The 24,295-nt window shown below is 39.2% G+C and overlaps 1 protein-coding gene across 3 annotated transcripts in view; it reads left to right on the top strand.

The window, feature by feature from the left end:
* Positions 1-24,295, top strand: part of LOC105467173 (RAD50 double strand break repair protein) — an 86,746-nt gene that overhangs the window by 5,733 nt on the left and 56,718 nt on the right. For 2 of the 3 annotated variants that reach the window (XM_011716642.3, XM_071098485.1), the window contains exons 3-5: positions 15,033-15,184; positions 18,337-18,522; positions 18,879-19,083. In XM_011716642.3, coding sequence (XP_011714944.1) covers positions 15,033-15,184; positions 18,337-18,522; positions 18,879-19,083 — 543 coding nt within the window. Of the gene's footprint in view, positions 1-15,032; positions 15,185-18,336; positions 18,523-18,878; positions 19,084-24,295 lie in introns of those variants that run through there. The other variant, XM_071098484.1, reaches the window with a different exon arrangement.

The raw sequence follows: 24,295 nt of genomic DNA, 5'->3' as shown, positions 1-24,295 counted from the left end.
GTATTTTGAAAGTAGAACCAACAAATTAGCTAATGGTTTGGATAATGGTGTCTGAAAGAAGTAAAAGCATCGAGCATTAACTCCAAAGTTTTTGATTTGAACAACTGGATAAAATAGTTTTGTCATTTACTGTAATAGGGGCACTGTGGAAAAAAGATTTGGGTGGATCTGGTTTAAACATGTGAATTAGGGATATGTGTTAAATATCCGAAGGAGATGTCCAGTTGGCAAACAGAAATCGTTCAGGAAAGAGATTAAGACTGGAGAAAGAAAATTAGGAATCGTTAATGTATACAGGTAGTTCTATATAGTTAACTTTTAAAGCCTGATGAGATCAAATAGAGAGTGAATATGGAAAAGATATTCAAGACCTGAACCTAGAGCACTAGAGCCGACAAAGCCTTTAGAAATTGGGAAGAGGAGGAGAAGCTAGCAAAAGATAGTAAAAGAGCAATTAGTTAAGTAAGGAAAACTGAGAGGGTGGTGTCTTGGAAGACAAGAGAATAAAGTGTTATAAGGAGGAAATCATCAACTGTGTAAAATATATTGATAGCTCAAGAAAGAAGAGGAGTGTTTGGATATGTGGAGTCCTTTGTTGCTCTTGTCAAAACCAGTTCCAGTAATCAGAGAATAGATAAGGAAGTGAAACAATTATTTTACAAATTTTGTTGTAAGTGGACACAGAGATAGGACAGTAGCTGAAGAGGTTTACAGGATAAAGGAAAGTTTTGTTGTTGTTGTTTTGTTATGTTTTTAAAAGCGGGATATACTAGAGTATTTATAGACTGTTGGGAGTGACTCTGGACGGAAACATTGATGCAGGAGAGGGGATAATTACAGAGTACAATTCTTCAGTAGGCAAAAAGAGATAAGATCCATTGCCCAACCGGAGAGGATACCAGGAACATCACTGTTATGCATTGTAACAGGGATGTTAGGCAGAGTATATGATTGGAAACTTTAGTGGTGAAAGAATAAGTTCTCTTTTGATTGCTTCTATATTCTCAATGAAAAAAGAAATGAAGTTACTGGTTGAGATTGGCAGAAGGGGTTGATTGAGCCTAGAAAACATAGAGTAGTTTTTAACCTCAGTGAGTAAATCGATTAAGGGAGGTGTTCTAGGATTACATGACCGTGTCAGGGGTTTTGTGAAAATTTAAAGAGAGACCAGCCAGTCATGATTATGTATGTTTTTTCAGTCTTGTTCAGCCCAACCACTGAGTAAGTTGGAAAACCACTGAGTAAGTTGGAAAGTTGCGTTTATCCACGGTTGGGGATTTGGTAAATATAATGAAGGTAATGAGAAGCAAGGAATTGAGTACAGATATGGTTTGGATTTGTGTCCTTCCAAATCTCATGTTGAATTGTAACCCCCATTGTTGGAGGAGGGGCCTGGTGGGAGGTGATTGAATCATTGGGGGTGGATTTCCTTCTTGCAGTTCTTGTGATAGTGAGTTCTTATGAGATCTGGTTGTTTAAAAGTGTGTAGCACCTTCGCCTTCACTCTCTTCCTCCTGCTCTGGCCATGTAAGATGTGCCATCTTCACCTTCGCCTTCTGCCATGATTGTAAGTTTCTTGAAGCCTAGAAAAGCCAGTCATGCCTACTGTACAGCCTGCAGAACCATGAGCCAATTAAACCTCTTTTCTTTATAAATTACCCAGTTTCAGGTATTTCTTTGTAGCAGTGAGAAAACAGACTAATACAGAAAGTTGGTACTGAGAGGAGGGTATTGCTATAAAGATAGCTGAAAATGTGGAAGTGACTTTGGAACTGGGTAATGGGCAGAGGTTGGAACAGTTTGGAGGGCTCCAAAGAAGACAGGAAGATGAGGAAAAGTCTGGAACTTCCTAGAGACTTGTTAAATTATTTTGACCAAAATGCTAACAGTGATATGAATAATGAAGTCTAGGCTGAGGAGGTCTCAGATGGAGATAAGGAGCTTACTGAGAACTGGAGTAAAGGTCACTCTTGCGATGCTTTAGCAAAGAGACTGGCAGCATTGTGCCCCTGCTCTAGGAATCTGTGGAACTTTGCACTTGAAAGAGATGATTTAGAGTATTTGGTGGAAGAAACTTCCAGGCAGCAAAACATGCAAGACATGGCTTGGCTGCTTCTAACAGTGTAGCTCATATGTGTGAGCAAAGAGATCTGAAACTGGAACTTATATTTAAAAGGGAAGCAGAGCATAAAAGTTTGGAAAACGTTCTGCCTGACCATGTAGTAGAAAAGTAAAACCCATTTTCTGGGGAGGAATTCAAGCTGGCTGCAGAAATTTGCGTAAGTAAAAAGGAGCAGAATGTTTAATAGCCAAGACAATGGGGAAAATGGCTAGAAGGCATTTCAGAGACCTTCACAGCAGCCTCTCCCATTAAAGTACACTGCTCCCTGTGTTTCAGCCACTCTAGCTCGAGCCATGGCTAAAAGGACCCCAGATACATCTCAGGCTGCTGCTCCAAAGGCTGCAAGCTGTAAGCCTTGGCAGCTTCCACATGATGTTAAGCCTGTGGTTGCACAGAGGACAAGAGTTGAGGCTGGGGAGCCTCCACCTCGATTTCAGAGGATGTATGGAAATGCCTGGATGTCCAGGCAGAAGTCTGCTACAGGGACAGAGCCCTCATGGAGAAGCTCTACTAGGGCAGTGCAGAGAGGAAATGTGGGGTTGATCCCCCACATGGTGTTCCCAATGGGGCACTGCCCAGTGGAGCTGTGAGAAGAGGGCCACTATCCTCCAGACCCCAGAATGATAGAACCACCAACAGCTTGCACTGTGTGCCTGGAAAAGCTACACACACTCAACACCAGCCATTGAGAGCAGCTATGGGAGCTGAGCCCTGCAGAGCCACAGGGGCAGAGCTGCCCAAGGCCTTGGGATCCCACCTCTTGCACCACTGTGGCCTGGATGTGAGACATGGAGTCAGAGGATAGTATTTTGGAGCTTTAAATTTTCGGATCAAGAGGTCAGGAGATCAAGACCATCCTGGCCAACATGGTGAAGCCCCGCCTCTACTAAAATACAAAAAATTAGCTGGGCGTGCTAGCATGCACCTGTAGTCCCAGCTACTCGGGAGGCTGAGACAGGGGAATCACTTGAACCCAGGAAGCGGAGGTTACAGTGAGCCGAGACTATGCCACTGCATTCCAGCCTGGTGACAGAGCGAGACTTCGTCTCAAGAAAAAAAAAAAAAAAAAAGATTTGGCTGGGCGCAGTGGTTCATGCCAGTAATTCCAGCACTTTGGGAGGCTGAGGCAGGCAGATCACAACGTCAGGAGATCGAGACCATCCTGGCTAGCACAGTGAAACCCCATCTCTACTAAAAATACAAAAAATTAGCTCGGCGTGGTGGCAGGTGCGTGTAGTCCCAGCTACTTGCGAGGCTGAGGCAGGAGAATAGCCTGAACCTGGGAGGTGGAGCTTGCAGTGAGCCAGGATCGTGCTACTGCACTCCAGCCTGGGTGACAGAGCGAGACTCTGTCTCAAAAAAATAATAATAATAATAAATAAAAATTTAATGATTGCCCAGCTGGGTTTTGGACTTGCATGGGGCCTGTAGCCCTTTGTTTTGGCTGATTTCTCCCTTTTAGAACATGCATATTTACCCAATACCTGTACCCCCATTGTATCTTGGATATAATAACTTGTTTTGATTTTATAGATTCATAGACCAAAGGGACTTACCTTGTCTCAGATGAGACTTTGGGCTGTGGACTTTTGAGTTAATGCTGAAATGAGTTAAGACTTGGGGGACTGTTGAGAAGGGATGATTGTATTTTGCAGTGTGAGAAGGACATGAGATTTGGGAGGAGCCAGGGGTGGAATGATATGGTTTGGATTTCTGTCCTTCCAAATCTCATCTCAAATTGTAATCCCCAATGTTGGAGGAGGGACGTGGTTGGGATGATTGGATCATGGGGGTGGATTTCCCCCTTGCTGTTCTCATGATAGTAAGTTCTCATGAGATCTGGTTGTTTAAAAATCTGTCACAATTCCCCCTTTACTCTTTTTTTCCTGCTCCAGCCATGTAAGATGTGCCAGCTTCCCCTTTGCCTTCTGCCATGATTGTAAGTTTCCTGAGGCCTCCCCGGTCTTGCTTCCTGTACAGCATGTGGAACCGTGAGCCAATTAAACCTCTTTTTTTTTTTTTCTAAAATGAAGTTTTGCTCTGTCGCCCAGGCTGGAGGTTTTGCTCTGTCGCCCAGGCTGGAGTGCAGTGGCGCGCTCTCGGCTCACTGCAAGTTCCACCTCCCGGGTTCACGCCATTCTCCTGCCTCAGCTCCCAAGTAGCTGGGATTACAGGCGCTCACCACTGTGCCCAGCTAATTTTTTGTATTTTTTGTAGAGACTGGGTTTCACCGTGTTAGCCAGGATTGTCTCGATCTCCTGACCTCATGATCCGCCCGCCTCGGCCTCCCAAAGTGCTGAGATTACAGGCGTGAGCCACCACGCCCAGCTACCTCTTTTCTTTATAAGTTACCCAGTTTCAGGTTTTTTTCTATAGCAGTGCAAGAATGTACTAATACAACTATAATCTTAATATATTGACTTAATCCTCCTGTATGTAATCAATATCTCATCATTGCATCAGGGCTCTAGCACCCGATATGGGCTGACTCCATCCCTGTATGCCAGTCTTCCTTACCCTGTGTAGGCTCTGACTCTTCATTCTGACTCCCTCACAGGATGCTTTCCTGTTCTGTATAGACTTTGACTTCCGGTGCTGGATCACGTCCTCATTCCCCACCCTTCTCTGATACCAGGTGACCTCTTACAGGGATGCCAGCTGTACTCTGAGCTGAATCTCCCCAGATCTGTGTCACTGAGAGGGTCACTCTTCCCAGTCTGATACTTTATACCAGGCGGCTTCTTGCAAGAATGCCCTCTCTACTCTATGATCTGACTTCCCCCTAGCCGACTTACCCCTCACATGGGCCCCCTTCTCATCATTATCAGGCTCTGAATCCACATGCTATTCCCTGGCGTGGACACTGCTTCTGAGCTGGATCCTCCCTATTCGTGGATTCCTCTTTCATCCTGCTGGAACTCTGATACCATTGGACTCTTGAAACTCTGTGCTAAGCTCTTTCCCATGAGGGTACCCTTCTCAGCCTACTCAAGCTCATTTATTCCACTTAGCCTGAGTTTTAGGTGCCTTAACCTTCAGCTGGCATGAGCGCACAGCTTCTTCTGCTCCACCTAATGGTTTTACAGCTAGATTGTTTGGAGAAAGAAGGGTTTTTCTTATTTTTTATTTTATTTTATTTTTGATAGAAATTGTTCTGAAGTATAATACACATTTCTTTGTTTTAATAATTCAATCTAAATTACACTTTTTGAAGTGACTCTTCTTCAATAAGAGTGTCAACAACAATATGGTGATAGAAATGCTACAAGATAGCCCTTGCTTGAATTCTGTTTACTAATTTGATGTTTGCCAGGTAGCTAGGTCCTCGAAAGGTAGATACCATGGAGAACGAATATATGTGTATTTGGCTTGCTAGTCAGGAACAGTGTAAACAAATTATTTTTTTGTTGTATAAATACATAGTTCCTTGGTTTAACTGCTGTGGATTAAACCCTCAGCAGAACACTCTCCTTATAATGAAATGACAGAGTCCAGTCTCTGGGCTTTCAAAACTTTATACTGACCTTTGGCCACCTCCTCATTGAAATATCTGTATCCTAAGAGGCTGTTTCTGAGTAGTCACTTTACCTCCATCCTCAATGCTAAAACCCTTGTCCAGGCTGCCTTCCTAACTCTCCTCGATTACTCCCTGCTTCATGTCTTGACTCAGTTCAGTCTGTTCACCCTAAAGACAAAATAATTCTTCTAAAATGCATATCTACTTCATGCAGTTCCCCTGGTTCAAACCATTTAGTGCCATCATCTTAAGTCCAGAAGCCTTACCATGTTTAGAAGGCTATTAATTTCTGAAACGTTTTGTGATGGTACTCCTCTTTTCCCTACTTCCTATGCCAAACATTCTGAAATTTCTGTAGTCACGTAGTGACTCAGATCTTTTCATCTGGTTAACTCCTACTCATCTGTCAGGTTTCATTTAAACATGCACTTCCTTTAGAATACCTTCCCTGAGCTCTCCTAGATAGGTTAGATGCCCCTGCCTTGTACTCCCAGATTATTCTGTACTTCACTTATGATGGTGTTTAGCATACCTTCTCTACATTTAACCTATCTTCCATGCTCCAGAGGAAAAAAGTCTATCATTTTGAACCAAAACAACACATGAAACCTACAAAGTGCCTGTAAATCTTTGTTGAGTGATTAATTGAATTAATGTCAAAGTTAAATTCATGCCAAGAAGTCATTAAAAAGTCAACAAAGAATATTTCCTGATTTTTTTTTTTTTTTTTTCAAAGCAGAATCCAGTACTTCTGATTTGGGTTGCAACAAAATAATGAGTGTTACACTTATACTCTCAAGATGAATAACTGTAACACTGGAAAAGTATGTGAAACAACTATTTGCAGGCATTGGACAACAAATAATGCAGGGCTATATTATTTGAGAAAGAAAAAACATAAAAGGTGATTCTGCATTCATTCCAGCTTTCTACCTAGAAACATTTTGTAAACTTTGGCACATGGAATTGGAATCCAATAGAGAGCTGGGCAGAATTGGGCATCACTAGGCAGATGAAGCAAAGATAGGATTTTGGATTTGCTAAAGTGACTGGAAATTGTAGATTAGAGTACTGAAGTAGGGTTGCTGTGCAGAGATGGTGTACCAGAAGTCTGCATAAGGATCTTTTGAGTCTTTGGCCAAATACTAAGCTGTCCGTGTATAGGATGAGATGTAATGAGGGCTAGCAGAGAACAACTATCAAGGTGGGAAGTGGGGCTGTGAGTGGTGTATTCTAAGGGTCACACAGTGCTGCAAGACATTTGAGTCCTGATATGCCAGAATGGAGTGACCTTGTGGAACTCTCCAGTGTTCACTTGAGACCTCAGAAAGGCCCACCTAACAAATACTGAAACCAAGTTTTGATAGAATCAAGCTGAGTTGCCAGTAAATCAACTGGCTGCTAGAACAAAACTCAAGACTTTTTAAAGGAAGTCTTGCTCAATCCAAGCTCTCAATGTGGCATCTATAATGTGCAGAATATAATTTTAAAAATTAGTGGGAATATGCAAAAGAAAATGTGGTCTACACCCGAGAAGGGAAAAGTGAGTAGAAACAGATCCAGAGATGACAGATTTTGGAATTAGCAGACAAGGAATTTTTTTTTTTTTTTTTTTTTAATGGAGTCTCACTCTGTTTCTCAGGCTGGAGTGCAGTGGCGCGATCTCAGCTCACTGCAGCCTCTGCCTCCCAGGTTCAAGCAATTCTTCTTCCTGATCCTCCCAAGTAGCTGGGACTACAGGTGCCCGCCACCATGTGCGGCTAATTTTTTTTTTTTTTTTTTTTTTTTTTTTTGGTAGAGATGGGGTTTCACTGTATCAGCTAGCCTGGTCTTGTAATCCACCTGCCTTGGCCTCACAAAGTGCTGGGATTACAGGCGTGAGCCACCACACCTGGCTAGATTTTTTTTAAAGCTATGATAGATAAGCTCAAGGACTTAAAGGAAAAGATGGACATAATGTGTGGGAAGACATCTAAACAGAATAATAAAAACTGTTAAAAAAAAGACCCAAGAAGCGGAATGCATCACAAGCAGCATAAACATACCTATGTTGTACATTACATTCAAATTGCTCAAAACTAAAGATAAAATCTTAAAAACAGGTGGAGGAAAAAGTAACACATTATGCAGAGGGAAAGAATAATGAGTATGATTACTTCTTAGGAAAAGCAATCTAAACCTGAAAACAGTGGGACAGCACCTTTAAGGTGTTGGGGAATAAAAGTTAAACTATATCCAGCAAAAATATTCTTTGAAAATTGAAGGTGAAATGGAGAAAATTTTCAGATTTAAAAAAAATGGTAGAGGTAATTTGTTACAGACAGGCTTGCATTATAGTAATTGTTAAAGGAAGTTTTTGAGGCTGAAGAAAAGTGATTGTAAATTAGTCCTAGAGTAAAAGCTGCTCTAGGCCCCCCTTTACAGACCTTAAAAACAAAAAGTTCAAAAGAATCCAACTGTTTGTTGCTCAAAAAACTTAGCTGCATGCCAGAACAAAGTTCAGTACTCATTAAAGGAATAAAACAAAATCTTTCACCCAACAATGCAAAATTCACAATCAAAAGTTAACAAGCAGAGAAGCGGGGAAATAGGACCCATAACCAGAGAAAAATCAATCATATGAACAGGTCCAAAATAAAATAAATAATAGAATTAGTAGATAAGAACCCTAAAACCGTATTATAAATCTTATAAATATGCTCATAGATATAAAGGAAAAACATAAGCATAATGAGAAAAATAGAAAATAATTTTAAAACCCCAAATTATGTAAATGGAATAACTGCTTTTGTATATAATGGTACACATAGGTTAAAAGCAAAAGGATGGAAAAAAAAATACTGTGCCGACTAATGAAAAGAGAGCTGAAGTGACCATATTAATACCAGACAGAATACATCAGAACTAGGGAAAATGAGACATTTTATGATGATAAGATGTCAATTTACTGCAAGGACACAAAAATTCTAAATGTTAAACTTCCAGATAAATGAGGCAGAAACCTATGAAACAGAATGAAGAAATACACAACTCTGCAAGTTTAGCTGGAGATCTCAATACCCCTCTCAATAGAGAAACAGAAGCAGCAGATGAAATGTTAGTAAGTATATGGAAAATTTTAACGACACTGTTAACCAAATCAACCTGATTGACATTTGTAGGACATTCAATTGAACAACAGCAGAATACACGTTATTTTCAAGTGCATGTGGAACATTCTCCAAGATAGTCCAACATTCTGGACCATAAAACAAGTGTCAATAAATTGGACTGAAGTATTCAGGAATTAATATTCTTCCATTAGTTATGCTGAGTTTTTATCATGAATGAGTATTAAATTGAAATGCTTTTTCTGTATCTATTGGTAAAGTCATAGATAATGTATTCTGTGACTACACCAGAATTAAGCCAGAAATCAGTAGCAGAAAAATAACCAGAAAATCCCCAAATATTAGAAAATTAAGCAGCACACTTTTAAATATTACATGGATCAAAAACGAATCACAAGGGAAATTAGAAAAAATACTTTAAATGAATCAAAAGTATAGCATGTAAAAATGTGTGGGATGCAGCTAGATCATGCTTAGAGAGATTGTAGAAAAAGAAAAACAATCAGTATAATTTGCCACATTAACAGAATAAAAAAAATATCATGTGAGCACCAATAGATACAGAAAAAGCATTTCAATTTAATACTCATTCATGATAAAAACTCTCAGCATAACTAATGGAGGAATATTAATTCCTGAATAATTCAGTCCAAAATCCATTAGGTGTGGCTGAGTGAGGAAGGCATCCACAAAAACAAGCTGTGACAGCCTGGTGGGGAATTGAAGCCCAAGTAAGGGATCTATGAATTCATACTGATACAAGAAAATGGGGGGAAAAAATGGAGAAAGAGCAAAGCCCCTTATACTAGAACCTTAACTAATATAAAAGGAATAATGGAATTAGAAAATTACTGTAGGCATACCTTAGATATTTTAGGTTAAGTTTTAATGGATGGCTGTTTTGTCTACATTGAAAATATGTTGTTTGGTGTAGCTACCTTCATCAATTATCTTAGCTAGGTCTTCTGGATAACTTGCTGCAGCTTCTGCATCAGCACTTGCTGCTTCACCTTGCACTTTTATGTTATGGAGACAGCTTCTTTTGAACCAACCATTACTAACTTCCAACTTTTCTTTGCAGCTTCTTTACTTCTCTCAGCCTTCATAGAATTGCAGAGAGTTAGGGCCTTGCTCTGGATTAGGCTTTGGCCTGAGAGAATGTTGTGGCTGGTTTAATCTATCCCAACCACTAAAACTTTCTCCATATCAGCAGTAAGGCTGTTTCACTTTCTTATCATTTATGTGTTCACTAAAGTAGCACTTTTAATTTTATTCAAGAACTTTTCCTTTGCCCTGACAACTCAGCTAACTGATAAAAGAGGCCTAATTTTCAACCTGTTTTGGATGTTGACATGCTTTTCTCAACTAAGCTTAATCATTTCTAGCTTTTGATTTAAAACAAGAGACTTTTGACTCTTCTTTCACTTAAACACTTAGGGGCTATTGTAGGGTTACTAATTGGCCTAATTTCTGTATTATTGTATCTCAGTCAATCAGGTTCCAAGGAGGGGGAGAGAGACGGGGGATGGCAGGTCAGTAAAGCAGTCAGAATACACACATTTATGGATTTAGTTCACCTCTTATATGTGGATGGTTTGTGGCACACTAAAACAATTACAGTAGTAATATCAAAGATCACTGATCACAAATCACTATAACAGATACAATAATAATGAAAATGTTTGAAATGTTGTGAGAATTACCAAAATGTGACACAGAGACACAAAGTGAGCACATGCTGTTGGAAAAATGGCACCAATAGACTTGTTAGATGCAGAGTTGCCACACACCTCTGAAGAGCACAATAAGATGGGGTATGCCTGTATTTGATAGCTATCATAATAATTTATTCAGGTAAGAAACAGTAGATGCTAAAACTAATGGAAGAAAGTTCGATGAAGTATGGGATAGTTATATGGTCTCTGCATCTCTCCCTCATATTATTAAGTAATTGTAAAGTAAGAAAAATTTTTTGGTGGAGAAGCTAAGAGATACACCTTTATCAAGAGATTGAAGTTAGTCTAGGCAACATGGTGAAACCACATCTCTACAAAAACTACAAAAATTGGCGGGATGTGGTGGCATGCACCTATAGTCCCAGCTACTTCGGGGACTGAGGCAGAAGGATCGCTTAGGACTCGGAGTTCGTGGATGCAGTGAGGTGACTGCACTCCAGCCTGAGTGACAAAGTGAGACCCTGTCTCAAAATAAATAAATAAATAAATGGATTGAAGTTAATACCCTCAGTAATGAGATAAATGGAAATGATACCCTATCTGATGAGATGCAGAAAAAGGAACTCATCATCACTTGTATAATATTCCTGCCAAAGATACATAACCTGATTCTAGTCATGAGGAAATATTACACAAATTTTGGGAGGTGTTCTACAAAATAATGGTCTGTACTTTTCAAAATTATCAGTCATGGAAGTCAAGGAAAATCTGAGCAACTGTTTCAGGCTGAAAGAAAGTAAAGAGACATAACCACCAAATACAAAGTGTAATTCTGAACTGGATCCTTTTGCTGTAAAGCACATACTGGGACAAATGAATTAGGCAGTAGAAAAAGAAAAAGCCAATCAGTGTAATTTGCCACATTAACATAATAAAGAAGAAAAATTATATGAGCATCAACAGATACAGAAAAAGCATTTCAATGTAATACTCATTCATGACAAAAACTCTCAGCATAACTAACAGAGGAATAGTTATTCATTCCTGATTAATTCAGTCCAAAAGCCATTAGGTAGGACTGAGTGAGGAAGGCACCCACAAAACTACCCTAGAGACGAATAGATGATAGAGTTAGTAGATAAGAACCTTAAAATCTTATTATAAATCTTACAACTATCTTCATAGATATAAATAAAAACATAAAAATAAAAACATAAAGTGAGAAAGATGGAGGGCAATAACCAAAAAACCCTAGAGTAAAAGGAATAACAGTGTTTTTATATATAATAGTACAGATGGGTTAAAGACAAAAGGATGGAAAAAATATACTGTGCCAACTAATGAAAAGAATGCTGAAGTCACCATATTAATATAAGACAGAAAACATCAGAAAAAATAGGTGTTTATATGATGTTTGAATGTCTGTTCATTGTTGGTCTTTTAGGACTTAAAAGATGATGATCATTTTCTACTTGAATTTCAGTTTAAGGGAGCATATTAAATTTTTTTCAATAGACTTTAAACTTTGTTTTGTAGATCAGCTTTGGGTTTATAGCAAAATTGAGCAGAAAGTACAGTTTCTGTATATTCCTTGCACGTACACACACAGCCTCCTCTACTGTCAGCATCTAATTTTTTGTGGATACTTTGCCTCATTCAAATAATCCAAGATAATCTTTCTATTTTAAAGTCAAGTGATTGACACCCCAGTTCCATCTGTAATGTTAATTCTCTTTTGCCGTGTAATGTAACATTCACAAATTCAAGGGATTAGAATGTGGATGTCTTTGGAGAACTATCATTTTATATGCCACAGCTGAGTTAAAGGTAACTTATCACATATTGGAACAACTGGCAAAACTTGAATGGGATTTGTGGACCATGTGGTAGTAATATATCAGTATCAGTTTCCTGATTTTTGTGGTTGAAAAATGTCCTTGTTTTGTAGGAAATACTGGTGTTGGGACGTCAGATCAGCAACTTACTCTCATGTGGTTTGGGGAGCAGGAAAGCTGTGTATACTGTAGTTCTATGTATTAGTCCATTTTCACGCTGCTAGTAAAGACATACCCAAGACTGGGCAATTTACAAAAGAAAGAGGTTTAATGGACTTACAGTTCCATGAGGCTGGGGAGGCCTCACAATCACGGTGGAAGGTGAAAGACATGTCTTACATGGTGGCAAACGAGAAGAGAGCTTGTGCAGGAAAATTCCCCCTTATAATAACCATCAGATCTCATGAGACTTACTATCACGAGAACAGCGTAGGGAAGGACCTGCCCCCGTGATTCAATTATCTCCCACCTGGATTCTCCCACAACACATGGGAATTCAAGATGAGATTTGAGTGGGGAGACAGCCAAAGCATATCATTTCATCCCTGGTCCCTCCCAAACTCATGTCCTCGCATTTCAAAACCAATCATGCCTTCCCAATGGTCCCCCAAAGTCTTATTCCAGCGTTAACTCAGAAGTCCACAGTCCAGAGTCTTATCCAAGACAAAGCACATCCCTTCTGCCTATGAGTCTGTAAACTCAAAAGCAAGTTAGTTACTTCTTAGATACAATGGGGGTACAGGCATTGGGTAAATACAGCCATTTCAAATGGGAGAAATTGGCCAAAACAAAGGGGCTACAGGCCCCATGCAAGTCCGAAATTCAGTGGGGCAGGAATATCTTAAAGCTCCAAAATGATCTCCTTTGACTCCATGTCTCACATCCAGGTCACTCTGATGCAAGAGGTGGGCTCCCACGGCCTTGGGCAGCTCCGCTCCTGTGGCTTTGCAGGGTATAGCCTCCTTCCTGGCTGTTTTCACGGGCTGGTGTTGAGTGCGGCTTTTCCAGGTACACAGTGCAAGCTGTCAGTGGATCTATTATTCTGGGGGATCTACCAGTCTGGAGGACAGTGGCTGTTTTCTCACAGCTCCACTAGGCAGTCCTCTCCATAGAAACTCTGTGGGGGCTCCAACCCCACATTTCCCTTCCATCCTGCCCTAGCAGAGGTTTTCCATGAGGGCCCCGCCCCTGCTGCAAATTTCTGCCTGGGCATCCAGGTGTTTCCATACATCCTCTGAAATCTAGGTGGAGGTTCCCAAACCTCAGTTCTTGACTTCTGTGCACCTGCAGGCTCAACACCACATGGAAGCTGCCAAGGCTTGGGGCTTCCACCCTTTGAAGCAACAGCCCAAGCTGTACTTTGGCTTCTTTTGGTCATGGCTGGGACACAGGGCACCAAGTCCCTAGACTGCACACAGCAGAGGGACCCTGGGCCTGACCTACAAAACTATTTTTTCCTCCTAAACCTCTGGGCCTGTGAAGAGGGGGGCTGTCGCAAAGGTGTCTGACATGCCCCTGGAGACATTTTCCTTATTGTGTTGGTAATTAACATTTGTTTCCTCGTTACTTATGCAAATTTCTGCCACTGGCTTGAATTTGTCCTCAGAAAATGGGATTTTTTTTTTTTTAATCGCATTGTCAGGCTGCAAACTTTCCAAACTTTTATGCTGTTTCCCTTTTAATACTGAATCCCTTTAACAGCACCCAAGTCACCTCTTGAATGCTTTACTGCTTAGAAATTTCTTTCACCAGATACCCTAAATCATCTCTCTGGTTCCAAGTTCCACACATTTCTAGGGCAGGGGCAAAATGCTGCCAGTTCCTTTGCTAAAGCATAACAAAAGTCACCTTTGCTCCAGTTCCCAACAAGTTCCTCATCTCCATCTGAGACCACTTCAGCCTGGATTTCATTGTCCATATCCTTGTCAGCATTTTGGTCAAAGCCATTCAAGTCTCTTGGGAGTTCCAAACTTTCCCACATTTTCCTGTCTTCTGAGCCCTCCAAACTGTTCCATCATCTGCCTGTTACCCAGTTCCAAGGTTGCTTCCACATTTTTGGGTAACTTTTCAGCAGCGCTCCACTCCTGGTACCAATTTACTGTATGAGTCCGTTTTCACACTGCTAATAAAGATATGCCTGAGACTGGACAATTTACAAAATAAAGAGGTTTAATGGACTTACAGTTTCATGTGGCTTGGGAGGCCACACAATCGTGGTGGAAGGCAAGGAGGTGGAAGTCACATCTTACATGGACAGCAGCAGGCAAAGAGAGCTTGTACAGGGAAACTCCTTCTTATAAAACCATCAGGTCTTGTGAGACTTACTCACTGTCACAAGAACAGCATGGGAAAGACCTGTCCCTGTGATTCAGTTACCTTCCACCAGATCCTTCCTGCAACATATGGGAATTCAAGATGAGATTGGAGTGGAGACAAAGCCAAACCAAATCATTCTACCTTTCTATAAATTTGTGATTTTTAATGATAAAAAACATTTTTGATGCTTACAGAGATAAAATGCCTTTATTTGAAAAATCTGCATACCTTATCTCCTAATGATGCTGAATAAAGGAGGTAGATAATATATCATTTTTATAAATTAATTAAACAGTATTCTTCTATATTTTGGATAGCATGTAAAAATGTCACTCCTTTTGGATGTTTTTCTTTTTGTTCCCTCATTCTGGGTAAGATTGCTTATGCGTGTTCTCTCAGAACCAACAGTGGTGCTTATTAAAGTAACATAAGTTTTTTCTCTGTTTTCCTTCAAAGGTTGCTCAAGAAACAGATGTGAGAGCCCAAATTCGTCTGCAATTTCGTGATGTCAATGGAGAACTTATAGCTGTACAAAGATCTATGGTGTGTACTCAGAAAAGCAAAAAGACAGAATTTAAAACTTTGGAAGGAGTCATTACTAGAACAAAGTAGGTGTTTATGTGATATTTGAATTTCTGTTTATTTTCAGGTTTGTAAGTTGATGGTTGTTTACTACTTTAAGTTTAGGGGAGCATATTAAATTTTTTTCAATAGACTTTAGACTTTGTTTTTTTAGAGCAGTTTTGGGCTTATAGCAAAATTGGGCAGAAAGTACTGAGCTTCCATTTTCTCCCTACCCCAACACACAAACACACCCTCCTCCACTATCAACATTTGATTTTTTGTGTATGCTATTTGTCAATTAAATAGAATGGTCCCATTACAGACTTAGGGTTATGTTCCATTCTCTTGAGTAATTTCTGAACAGTTGCTGAATTGAAAACACATAATCACTCAAATACAGGTTGAATGAGTAAAAAATTCTAGTGTCGTGCTTAAGAATGGTTGAGATGAGAAGCAAACAAGTAGGAAAGAATGATAAATTGTTCCTTTCAACCATTATCATTCTGTTAGAGGCAGGTATCATTTTCTAATGGATTTGGGGATTAGACTGCCTTAGATTCGAGTCTCTGACTTTGTTGAGCAAATTACTTGACTGTTTAGCTACTTCTCCTCCCTTTTAACTAATTAAGTAATTCCTTTATTTAACCAATAATGCACATCTACTATGTGCTAGAGGCACTATACTGGCTTCTCAAGCAGGTTTTCATCATTGCCATTTTAACACACTCAAGTATCTCTTATACCCTGGGATTTCATTCCACTCCAATTACTACCTGTCTCCTTCTTCCCCTTTATAGCCAGTCTTCTCAAAAGAGTTGTTGATACTGTCTCCATTTCTTCACTTCCTCTTCACTCTAATTGTAGTCACATTCGTCCTTTGAAACACCTCTGACTAAAGTTACTAATAACTCTGTTTTTAATTAGGGTAATGCTACTGCTATACAAAGTAGACCTAAGAGTGAGCTTCTGTTTATTTCATTTGTAAAATAGGCATTCATTATCACTGTACGTAGCTTAGAATGATGTTGTCAAGGTTGAGCTAATGCATATGAAATGCTTAATATGTAGTAAGAGTTCATGTATTAATCTTCTATGACTGCTATAACAAACCACAAACTTAGTGGCATAAACAATACAAATTTATTATCTTACACTACTTATGTAGTTTAGTAGTCTGAATTAGGTCTCACTGGGCTAAAATCAAAATTTTAGCAGGTTACGTTCCTTTCTGGAGGCTCTGAGGGAGAATATGTTTCCTTGTTCTTTCCATCTTTTAGAGGCCACCTATATTTTTTAGCTCATGCCCTCTTACTCTGTCTTCAAAGCAAGCAATAGTGGGCATAGTTCTTCTCGTCTCAAATCACTGTGACCTCTTCTCTCTTCTTCTGCCTTCCTCTCTCACATTAAAGAACCCATATGATTACATTTGCCCCATCTAAATAATCCAGGATAATCTATTTTAAGGTCAAATGATTAACACCCTAATTCCATCTGTAATCTTAATTCTCTTTTGCTGTGCAATGTAACATTCACAAATTGAAGGAATTAAAATGTGGACATCTTGGAGAACCATTGTTCCATATATCATAGCTGAGTAAATGCTAGTTTATCACTTATTTGAAAAATTCTTTTTCTAGACCTCCATGATACAATACTGTTCTCTCTATCACAGCCACATACTACTTCATTCACCCCATCAATAAAGGTTGGAAGTCTCATTAGGCTCAGTCCTATATCTTCTCCTTTTTTTTACTCTGTATTTTCTTCCTAGGTAATCACATTCTTATCCATTGTTCGAACTACTCTGTGTTCATAGATGACTCACAGATTTATATCTCCAAACCAGACCTCTGTTTCCAGACCCATTTACCCAGACCTATTTACCCATCTCTGATTTTTTTTTTTTTGAGATGGAATCTTGCTCTGTCACCCAGGCTGGAGTGCAGTGGTGAAATCTCAGCTCACTGCAACCTCCGCCTCCCAGGTTCAAGCAATTCTCGTGCCTCAGCCTCCCGAGTAGCTAGGACTACAGGTGCCCGCCACCACGCCCAGCTAATTTTTGTACTTTTATTAGAGACGGGGTTTCACCATGTTAGCCAGAGTGGTCTTGATCTCTTGACCACGTGATCCACCTGCCTCGGACTCCCAAAGTGCTGGGATTACAGGCGTGAGCCAACACACCCGGCCCCTTCTCTGATTTTTTACCAGTTGTTTCAGAGACAACTTAGATTCAGTGTTTCCAAAACCAAACTCACAGTCCTTTCTCTTTGACCTCCCTGCTTAAAAAACCTCCAACAACTTGGTCTTATGGTATACCTCAGCTTGGTGAATGATACCGCTATCCATCCAGTGACAAAAACCAAGAACCTAAGTCTTGATACTGTCGTTGCCTTCCATATCCAGTCTGTTACTAAGACCTAAATTGAATCTAAATGTCTCTTGAATCTGTTTCCACCTCGACAACAACCATTCTAGTCCTAGTCCAAGCTACCATTGTTTTTCCATGACCTAATGTGATAACCTGTTGATCTATCTGTGTCCATTCTCGCCCTCTACAAAGCATTCTTAATATATTCAGTGTAATTTTTTTTTTTTGAGACAGAGTTTCACTGTTGTTTCCCAGGCTGGAGTGCAATGGTACGATGTCAGCTCACTACGACCTCCACCTCCCCCAGGTTCAAGTGATTCTCTTACCTCAGCCTCCTGAGGAGCTGGTGCCCACCACCACACCTGGCTAATTTTTTTTGTATTTTTAATAGAGACAAGGTTTCACTGTATTAGTCCAGCTGGTCTGGAACTCCTGACCTCAGGTAGTCCGCCCACCTCGGCCTCCCAAATTGCTGGGGTTATAGACATGCGCTACTGTGCCTGGCCCAGTGTAATATTTTCAAAATACAAAATGAAATGTATAAAAAATAGTAAAGACAGATACTGCCTCTGTTCACCAAAGCAGTCTGTAATATGTAAAAAATAAATTCTGGCTTCCTTTCCTGAGCTACTTTGTTTTACATATCTTTTCATCTGTGAAGTGCTAAATAGTTTCAGAGTTACACTTTTTAGCATGATGAAGCCATTTCTAACCGGATAGGTGAAGGGCCTTTTTTTTTTTTAAGAATTACAGTATGAACTGATTAAGCAATAGAGTAGATACACTGAAGGTTATTTTACATATGTTCTTGATTTTCATTTTCTGTAGGCATGGTGAAAAGGTCAGTCTAAGCTCTAAGTGTGCAGAAATTGACCGAGAAATGATCAGTTCTCTTGGGGTTTCCAAGGCTGTGCTAAATAACGTCATTTTCTGTCATCAAGAAGATTCTAATTGGCCTTTAAGTGAAGGAAAGGCTTTGAAGCAAAAGTTTGATGAGATTTTTTCAGCAACAAGGTTTGTAACCCTTAAATAAACTTTGTAGTCCATTAAGTTATTGAACCGTGTTTGCAATTTGGATGCTTCTTTTTAACAGAAAGAATTTAAAAAGCAGAAAGGTCATCAGTTACTACCTCTCACCCAGCAGCAACCATTGGGCATATTTTATTTCATTTGTCTTTCTGTGCATATATTTATATACCTGATTGACAGTATAAATGTAATTTTTTTCACTTACTATGTCATAGGCATTTTCCAAGTTATTAGAAACTCATTGTAACTGTAACCTTAGTGACAGCATAATATCCCACTGTTTGAATATACACCATAATTTACTTTGCCAGAAATTTGATTTTTGTTTTGTGTCTTCAAAGATACATTAAAGCCTTGGAAACACTTCGGCAGGTACGTCAGACACAAGGTCAGAAAGTAAAAGAATATCAAATGGAACTAAAATATCTGAAGCAATATAAGGAAAAAGCTTGTGAGATTCGTGATCAGATTACAAGTAAGGAAGCCCAGTTAACATCTTCAAAGGAAATTGTCAAATCCTATGAGAATGAACTTGATCCGTTGAAGGTAACTTGATTTTATTTTTAATTGACAAAAATTGTATATCTTTGTGGCATACAGCATGATGTTTTGATAAAAGTATACGTTGTGGAATGGCTAAATCAAGCTATTAACGTGCATAAAATTCATTTTTTTTTAATGATGAGAACACTTAAAATCTACTCTCTTAGCAATTATATATTGTTATTAACTAAAGTCACAGTGATATACAGTAGTTAATTTCTTGTATACTAAAGAGGTAGTCCTTTTTTTTTGTTTTGTTTTAACTATGGTAGCATTCTCCACTTTTTTGTATATGAAACTGAATGGCTTGTATATTTCTCAGATTATCAGTTAGCTAATGTTTTAGGTCTATATTAGTCTTTAAATTGCTCAAAGAGCTTGGATTTGAAAGAAAACAAATTTGTTGTATCACACTAAATTAGTAATGTAGATCACTAGGTGTTAAATAGCAATATCATTACCCAGCCCTACAGTTCTGTATTAAGATTTTTTTTAAATTGACAGATCTTTCTAGAGAATTTTTTAAATTTGCAGAATGTTTTTGAAACATTCAAAAATTGTACAGAATTTGGAATTGATCCATAACATGTTGATACATTTGCAAATGAGTATACCTGTCTAAACCCCGTGATTTATAAGAAAGGCCTACAGGAAATTCCATTCATTCATTTAATAAGCATTTATTGGGTGTCTTCTTTGTGTCAAGGTATACTGTGCTTGAGTACAAAAAGGACTACAACAGCACCCCCCTGTCCTTAAGGCATTCCTAGTCTAAGTAAGAGCATTCTTAAAAATGGCTATTTTCTACATTTTAGATAGTAGATTTTTTTAAGTCATTTAAGAAGGTATTGATTTGATTTTTAAAAACTCACTTGTAAATACCGGTATAGATCTTTGAATCATGAAGTAGAAAATATATATATTTTTAATGATGGCCATGCATAGAAATATATTGCAAGGGCTTCTGGGAGGAGGTAGGGCTGAGGTGGGTCTTGAAGACTGGGAAGAAATCAAGTCAGCAAACTAGAAGACATTTTATGTATGTATGTTTGTATTTATGTATTTATCTTTTTTTTTTTTTTTTTCTTTTTGAGATGGAGTTTTGCTCTTGTTGCCCAGGCTGGAGTGCAGTGGTGCGATCTTGGCTCACCGCAACCTCTGCCTCCTGGGTTCAAGCAATTCTCCTGCCTCAGCCTCCGGGGTAGCTGGGATTACAGGCATGCGCCACCACGCCCAGCTAACTTTTCGTATTTTTAGTAGAGACGGGGTTTCTCCATTTTTGGTCAGGCTGGTCTCGAACTCCCGACCTCAAGTGATCTGCCCGCCTCAGCCTCCCAAAGTGCTGGAATTACAGGCATGAGCCACTGTGCCCGGAAATGTTCGTATTTATTTTGACTTTTCTTTTAAAAGTAATATGTGCCCCCAGTGAAAAAGTTATAAAAGGATATTAGGTGAAAAGTAAAAGATAGTCTTCCATTCCTCATCTCTGAACTTCCAGAGTATATTCTACCTGTAGCTTTTTTTAACTGCATGTATACTATACATATGTGTATACAAACATTCACTTGTATGTATGTGTTTATTTACCTGTACAAGCTTAATCAGAACAGAATTGTGAGAGGAAAAGTCTGGGTTAAGTAAATCAATATAAAAGGAGTAAATGATCAATATGAATCGGGATCAGATTATAGAAAGCTAATGGATTTCAGACTTAGTTCAATAGACAGAAGAGTGGAAGAGTATGTTATATTTTAGGATGAGTTGTCCTGGTAACTCTCTGTGAGCACCGGGGTAATTACCAAGATCCTGGAAAAGATTTCCTTTTTTTTCTTCTTTCCCCCTTGCCCCACTCCACATTTTATTTTCTTGAGGAGCATCTTGGTTGGAGAGATGACAAGCGTGTGTAATGGTAAAGCAGAAAAAAAAACAAGACCTGTAGGAGCTCTGAGGATAAAGAAAGAGAATTTCTGTCTGAGGTAGCCAGAGAGGATTTCATGGGACTAAATTTGGCCATGACTTTTTTGATCATAAATGAGTAGGTCATTGGAGACATAGAGACAGTAAAATCCAAGCTGTCTTTGAACACTGTCAAGGAAATCCATATTGTTGAAATGAAGCATTTTTATTGGAGATGATGCCAAGGTAGGGCTAAATGATAATACCTAGGATTTAGTGAGTGGTGCCAAGATTCTAACCAAGGCCGTAGCAGAGGTTGAGGTATTTATGTACTTGTTTGTGTTTAATTGTGAGTAATTCTCCAAGGGTTTCATACTCTTCTCTGTTTCCTCAGAGCCTAGCCTAGTGCCTGGCACGTAGCAGGTGGTTCAGTAAATGTTTATTAAGTAAATGACTTCCAGAGTCCTTTTTTAGCTCTGACATGTGAAGGTTCTTCCCTTCATAGAACCCAATTAAAGTTTGGGTCAAATCACCTTCCCAGAAAAGACTACTTCCTTTCAACCATGCACTAGAATGCATCCTTTCCCATTTTTACTGATTCCCTTCATCTTCAGGAACTCTCACTCTCTTATAAACTACTTTATTACCATCCCACCATATCCTGTCCTCTTTTTTTGCCCTACTTAGATCTGTTTTCCTTTCTTGCCTTAAATGGGAATTGCTAGAGGAATACGTTTCTAATTGTTTTTTTTTCCATACACAAGTTCATGGTCCTTCTATACTTGATAGCCCAGCTGCTCTATTTTTTTAAACTCATTTCACACTGGCACCTAAGCTTTAAACACTTGGCTGTTTTTGTTGTTGTCGTCTGCCTGCTTGTCCTAGCTCCTTTTACTAGGTGTGTACTCTGGGGATGGAACCTATGTTTTGTGCTCTGAGATTAGAACCAAAACACAGATGTCAAAGAAGGAATTCAGGGGATCTGGTGACTGGCTGGATTTAAGGAATGAAGCAGGTAGAGATGTCATGAAAGATCCAAGCCCAGATGATTGTCATAATGTTTGTGCTATCAAGAGGCGGTGAAAACACTGATGGAAAGAAACTGAGCACTTTGTAGATTATCATAACGGAGCTGTTAATATTCATTGCTTTTAAGTATCCATCCAGTTATCTTTGTCAGACTCTACTCAAAAGGTATTTTCTGAGTACAGAAGTTTTTTCACAAGTAGTGCAAATGGTCTCATTCACTGTTTAATGCCTAACACTAATCCAAGTGCTTTACAATGTATGATGTAAACCCCATAGTAACTCTATGAGGTTGTATTGGCAAGAAAACTGAGGCACAGGTGTTCACGGTGGAAATAAGGGTTAAAGGTAGGATTTGAGTCCTTTGATTCCTAAGTTTATACTTGTTTTTTCTTTTTAAGTCAAGTTTATTAAGGTGTAATATATATATGGTAAAACCCACACTTTTTAGAATATAAATTCTATGAGTTAAGACATATGCATATGGTAGCATAACCAGCACTACAATGAAGATGTAGAATATTTCAGTCTCCCCAAAAAGTTCTCTCAAAGTCCTTGCAGTCAGTCTTCTCCCCCTGCTCCCATCGTTAATAGCCACTAATTTGTTTTCTGTCATAGTTTTGCCTTTTCCAAAGAGTGGCACATACATAGAATCATAGAGTATGCAGACTTTTGTGTCTGGGATTTATCTGTGTTGCTGCATGTGTGAGTAATTCATTCTTTTTTTGAGATGGAGTTTCACTCTTGTTGCCCAGGCTACAGTGCAATGGTGTGATCTTGGCTCACCACAACCTTTGCCTCCCAGGTTCAGGCAATTCACCTACCTCAGCCTCTCGAGTAGCTGGGATTACAGGCATGCGCCACCACACCCAGCTAATTTTTTTTTGTATTTTTAGTAGAGACAGAGTTTCTCTATGTTGGTCAGGCTGGTCTCGAACTCCCAACCTCAGGTGATCTGCCCACTTCAGCCTCCCAAAGTTCTGGGATTACAGGCGTGAGCCACTGCGCCCCGGCAGTTCATTCCTTTTTATTGCTGAGGAGCATTCCTTCCATTGTATGCATATATTATAATTTTTTTCCTCATCCATTCCATGGCTGATGGACATTAAGTTGTTTTCAGCTTTGGGCTGTTACAGATAAAACTGCTATAAACTTTTGTATACAGATCTTTGGATAACTTTAGGAATGGGGTTGCTTGGTTGTATGGTAAGTGTATGTTTAATGTACACTTTAGCTGTACCATCTGGTACCACTTTGTAGTCCTACCAACAATTTACCAATAATCTATGAGAATGTAATTGCTCTGCATTCTCATCCATACTTAGTACTGTCAATCTTTTTCATTTTAGCCATAATAGTAGGTGTGTGGTAGTATCTCATTGTGAGGTTGTATTTCTTTATATTTTTTAATTTGTGTTTTCCTAGTTGATCAGTTAGTCAGTTGATTATTGATTTTGAGCATCTTTTCATATATTTATTTGCCATCTGAGTATCTTTGTTAGTAAAATGTAAAAATCTTTTGCCTATTTTTCAATTTTATTTATTTATTGGTCATTTTATTATTGAGCTGTGAGAGTTCTTTTTTTTTTTTTTTTTTTTTTTTTTTTGAGACAAGGTCTCTCTCTCACCCAGGCCAGAGTGCAGTGGTGTGATCTTGGCTCACTGCAACCTCTGACTCCCAGGCTCAAGTGATCCTTCCACCTCAGCCTCCTGAGTAGCTGGGACTACAGGCACACACCACCACATCCAGCTAATGTTTTTTAATTTTTTGTAGAGGCAAGATCTCACCAGGTTACCCAGACTGGTCTCAAACTTCTGGGCTCAAGCGATCGGCCTGCCTCAGTCTCCCAAAGTGCTGAGATTACAGGTGTGAGCTACAGTGCTGGGCAGAGAGTTCTAAATATGTTCTGGATACCAGCCCTTTATCAGATGTTGGTTTTGCAGATATTTCTTAACTGCTTTTCAGAGGACAGGAGTTTTAAATTTTGATGAGGCACAGTTTGTCAACTGTTTTCACTTATGGTTTATGCTTTTTGTTTCATATTTAGGGGAAGTCTTTGACCCAGTGCCACAAAAATGTTCTTCAATGTTTTATAGTTTATAATACATTTTTGTACAAGTCAGTTAAGTCCTTTTAGTCTCCTGCTTAGTATATGCTTTTGTGAGGATTAGAGAGAATTTATAGCAGCACCTAGTACAATGCCTGGAACATAGCAGACATTCAATCAGTGATACCTGTGACTGTTGTTCTTGGTAAAGTTATTTTTTTCAAATCTCTCTTTCATTTAGCTAA

The sequence above is a fragment of the Macaca nemestrina genome, chromosome 6 (assembly GCF_043159975.1).
Source record: "Macaca nemestrina isolate mMacNem1 chromosome 6, mMacNem.hap1, whole genome shotgun sequence".
Lineage (NCBI taxonomy): Eukaryota > Metazoa > Chordata > Mammalia > Primates > Cercopithecidae > Macaca > Macaca nemestrina.
Note: the sequence above shows the minus strand (reverse complement) of the source record. Positions and strands in the feature narration are given on the sequence as shown.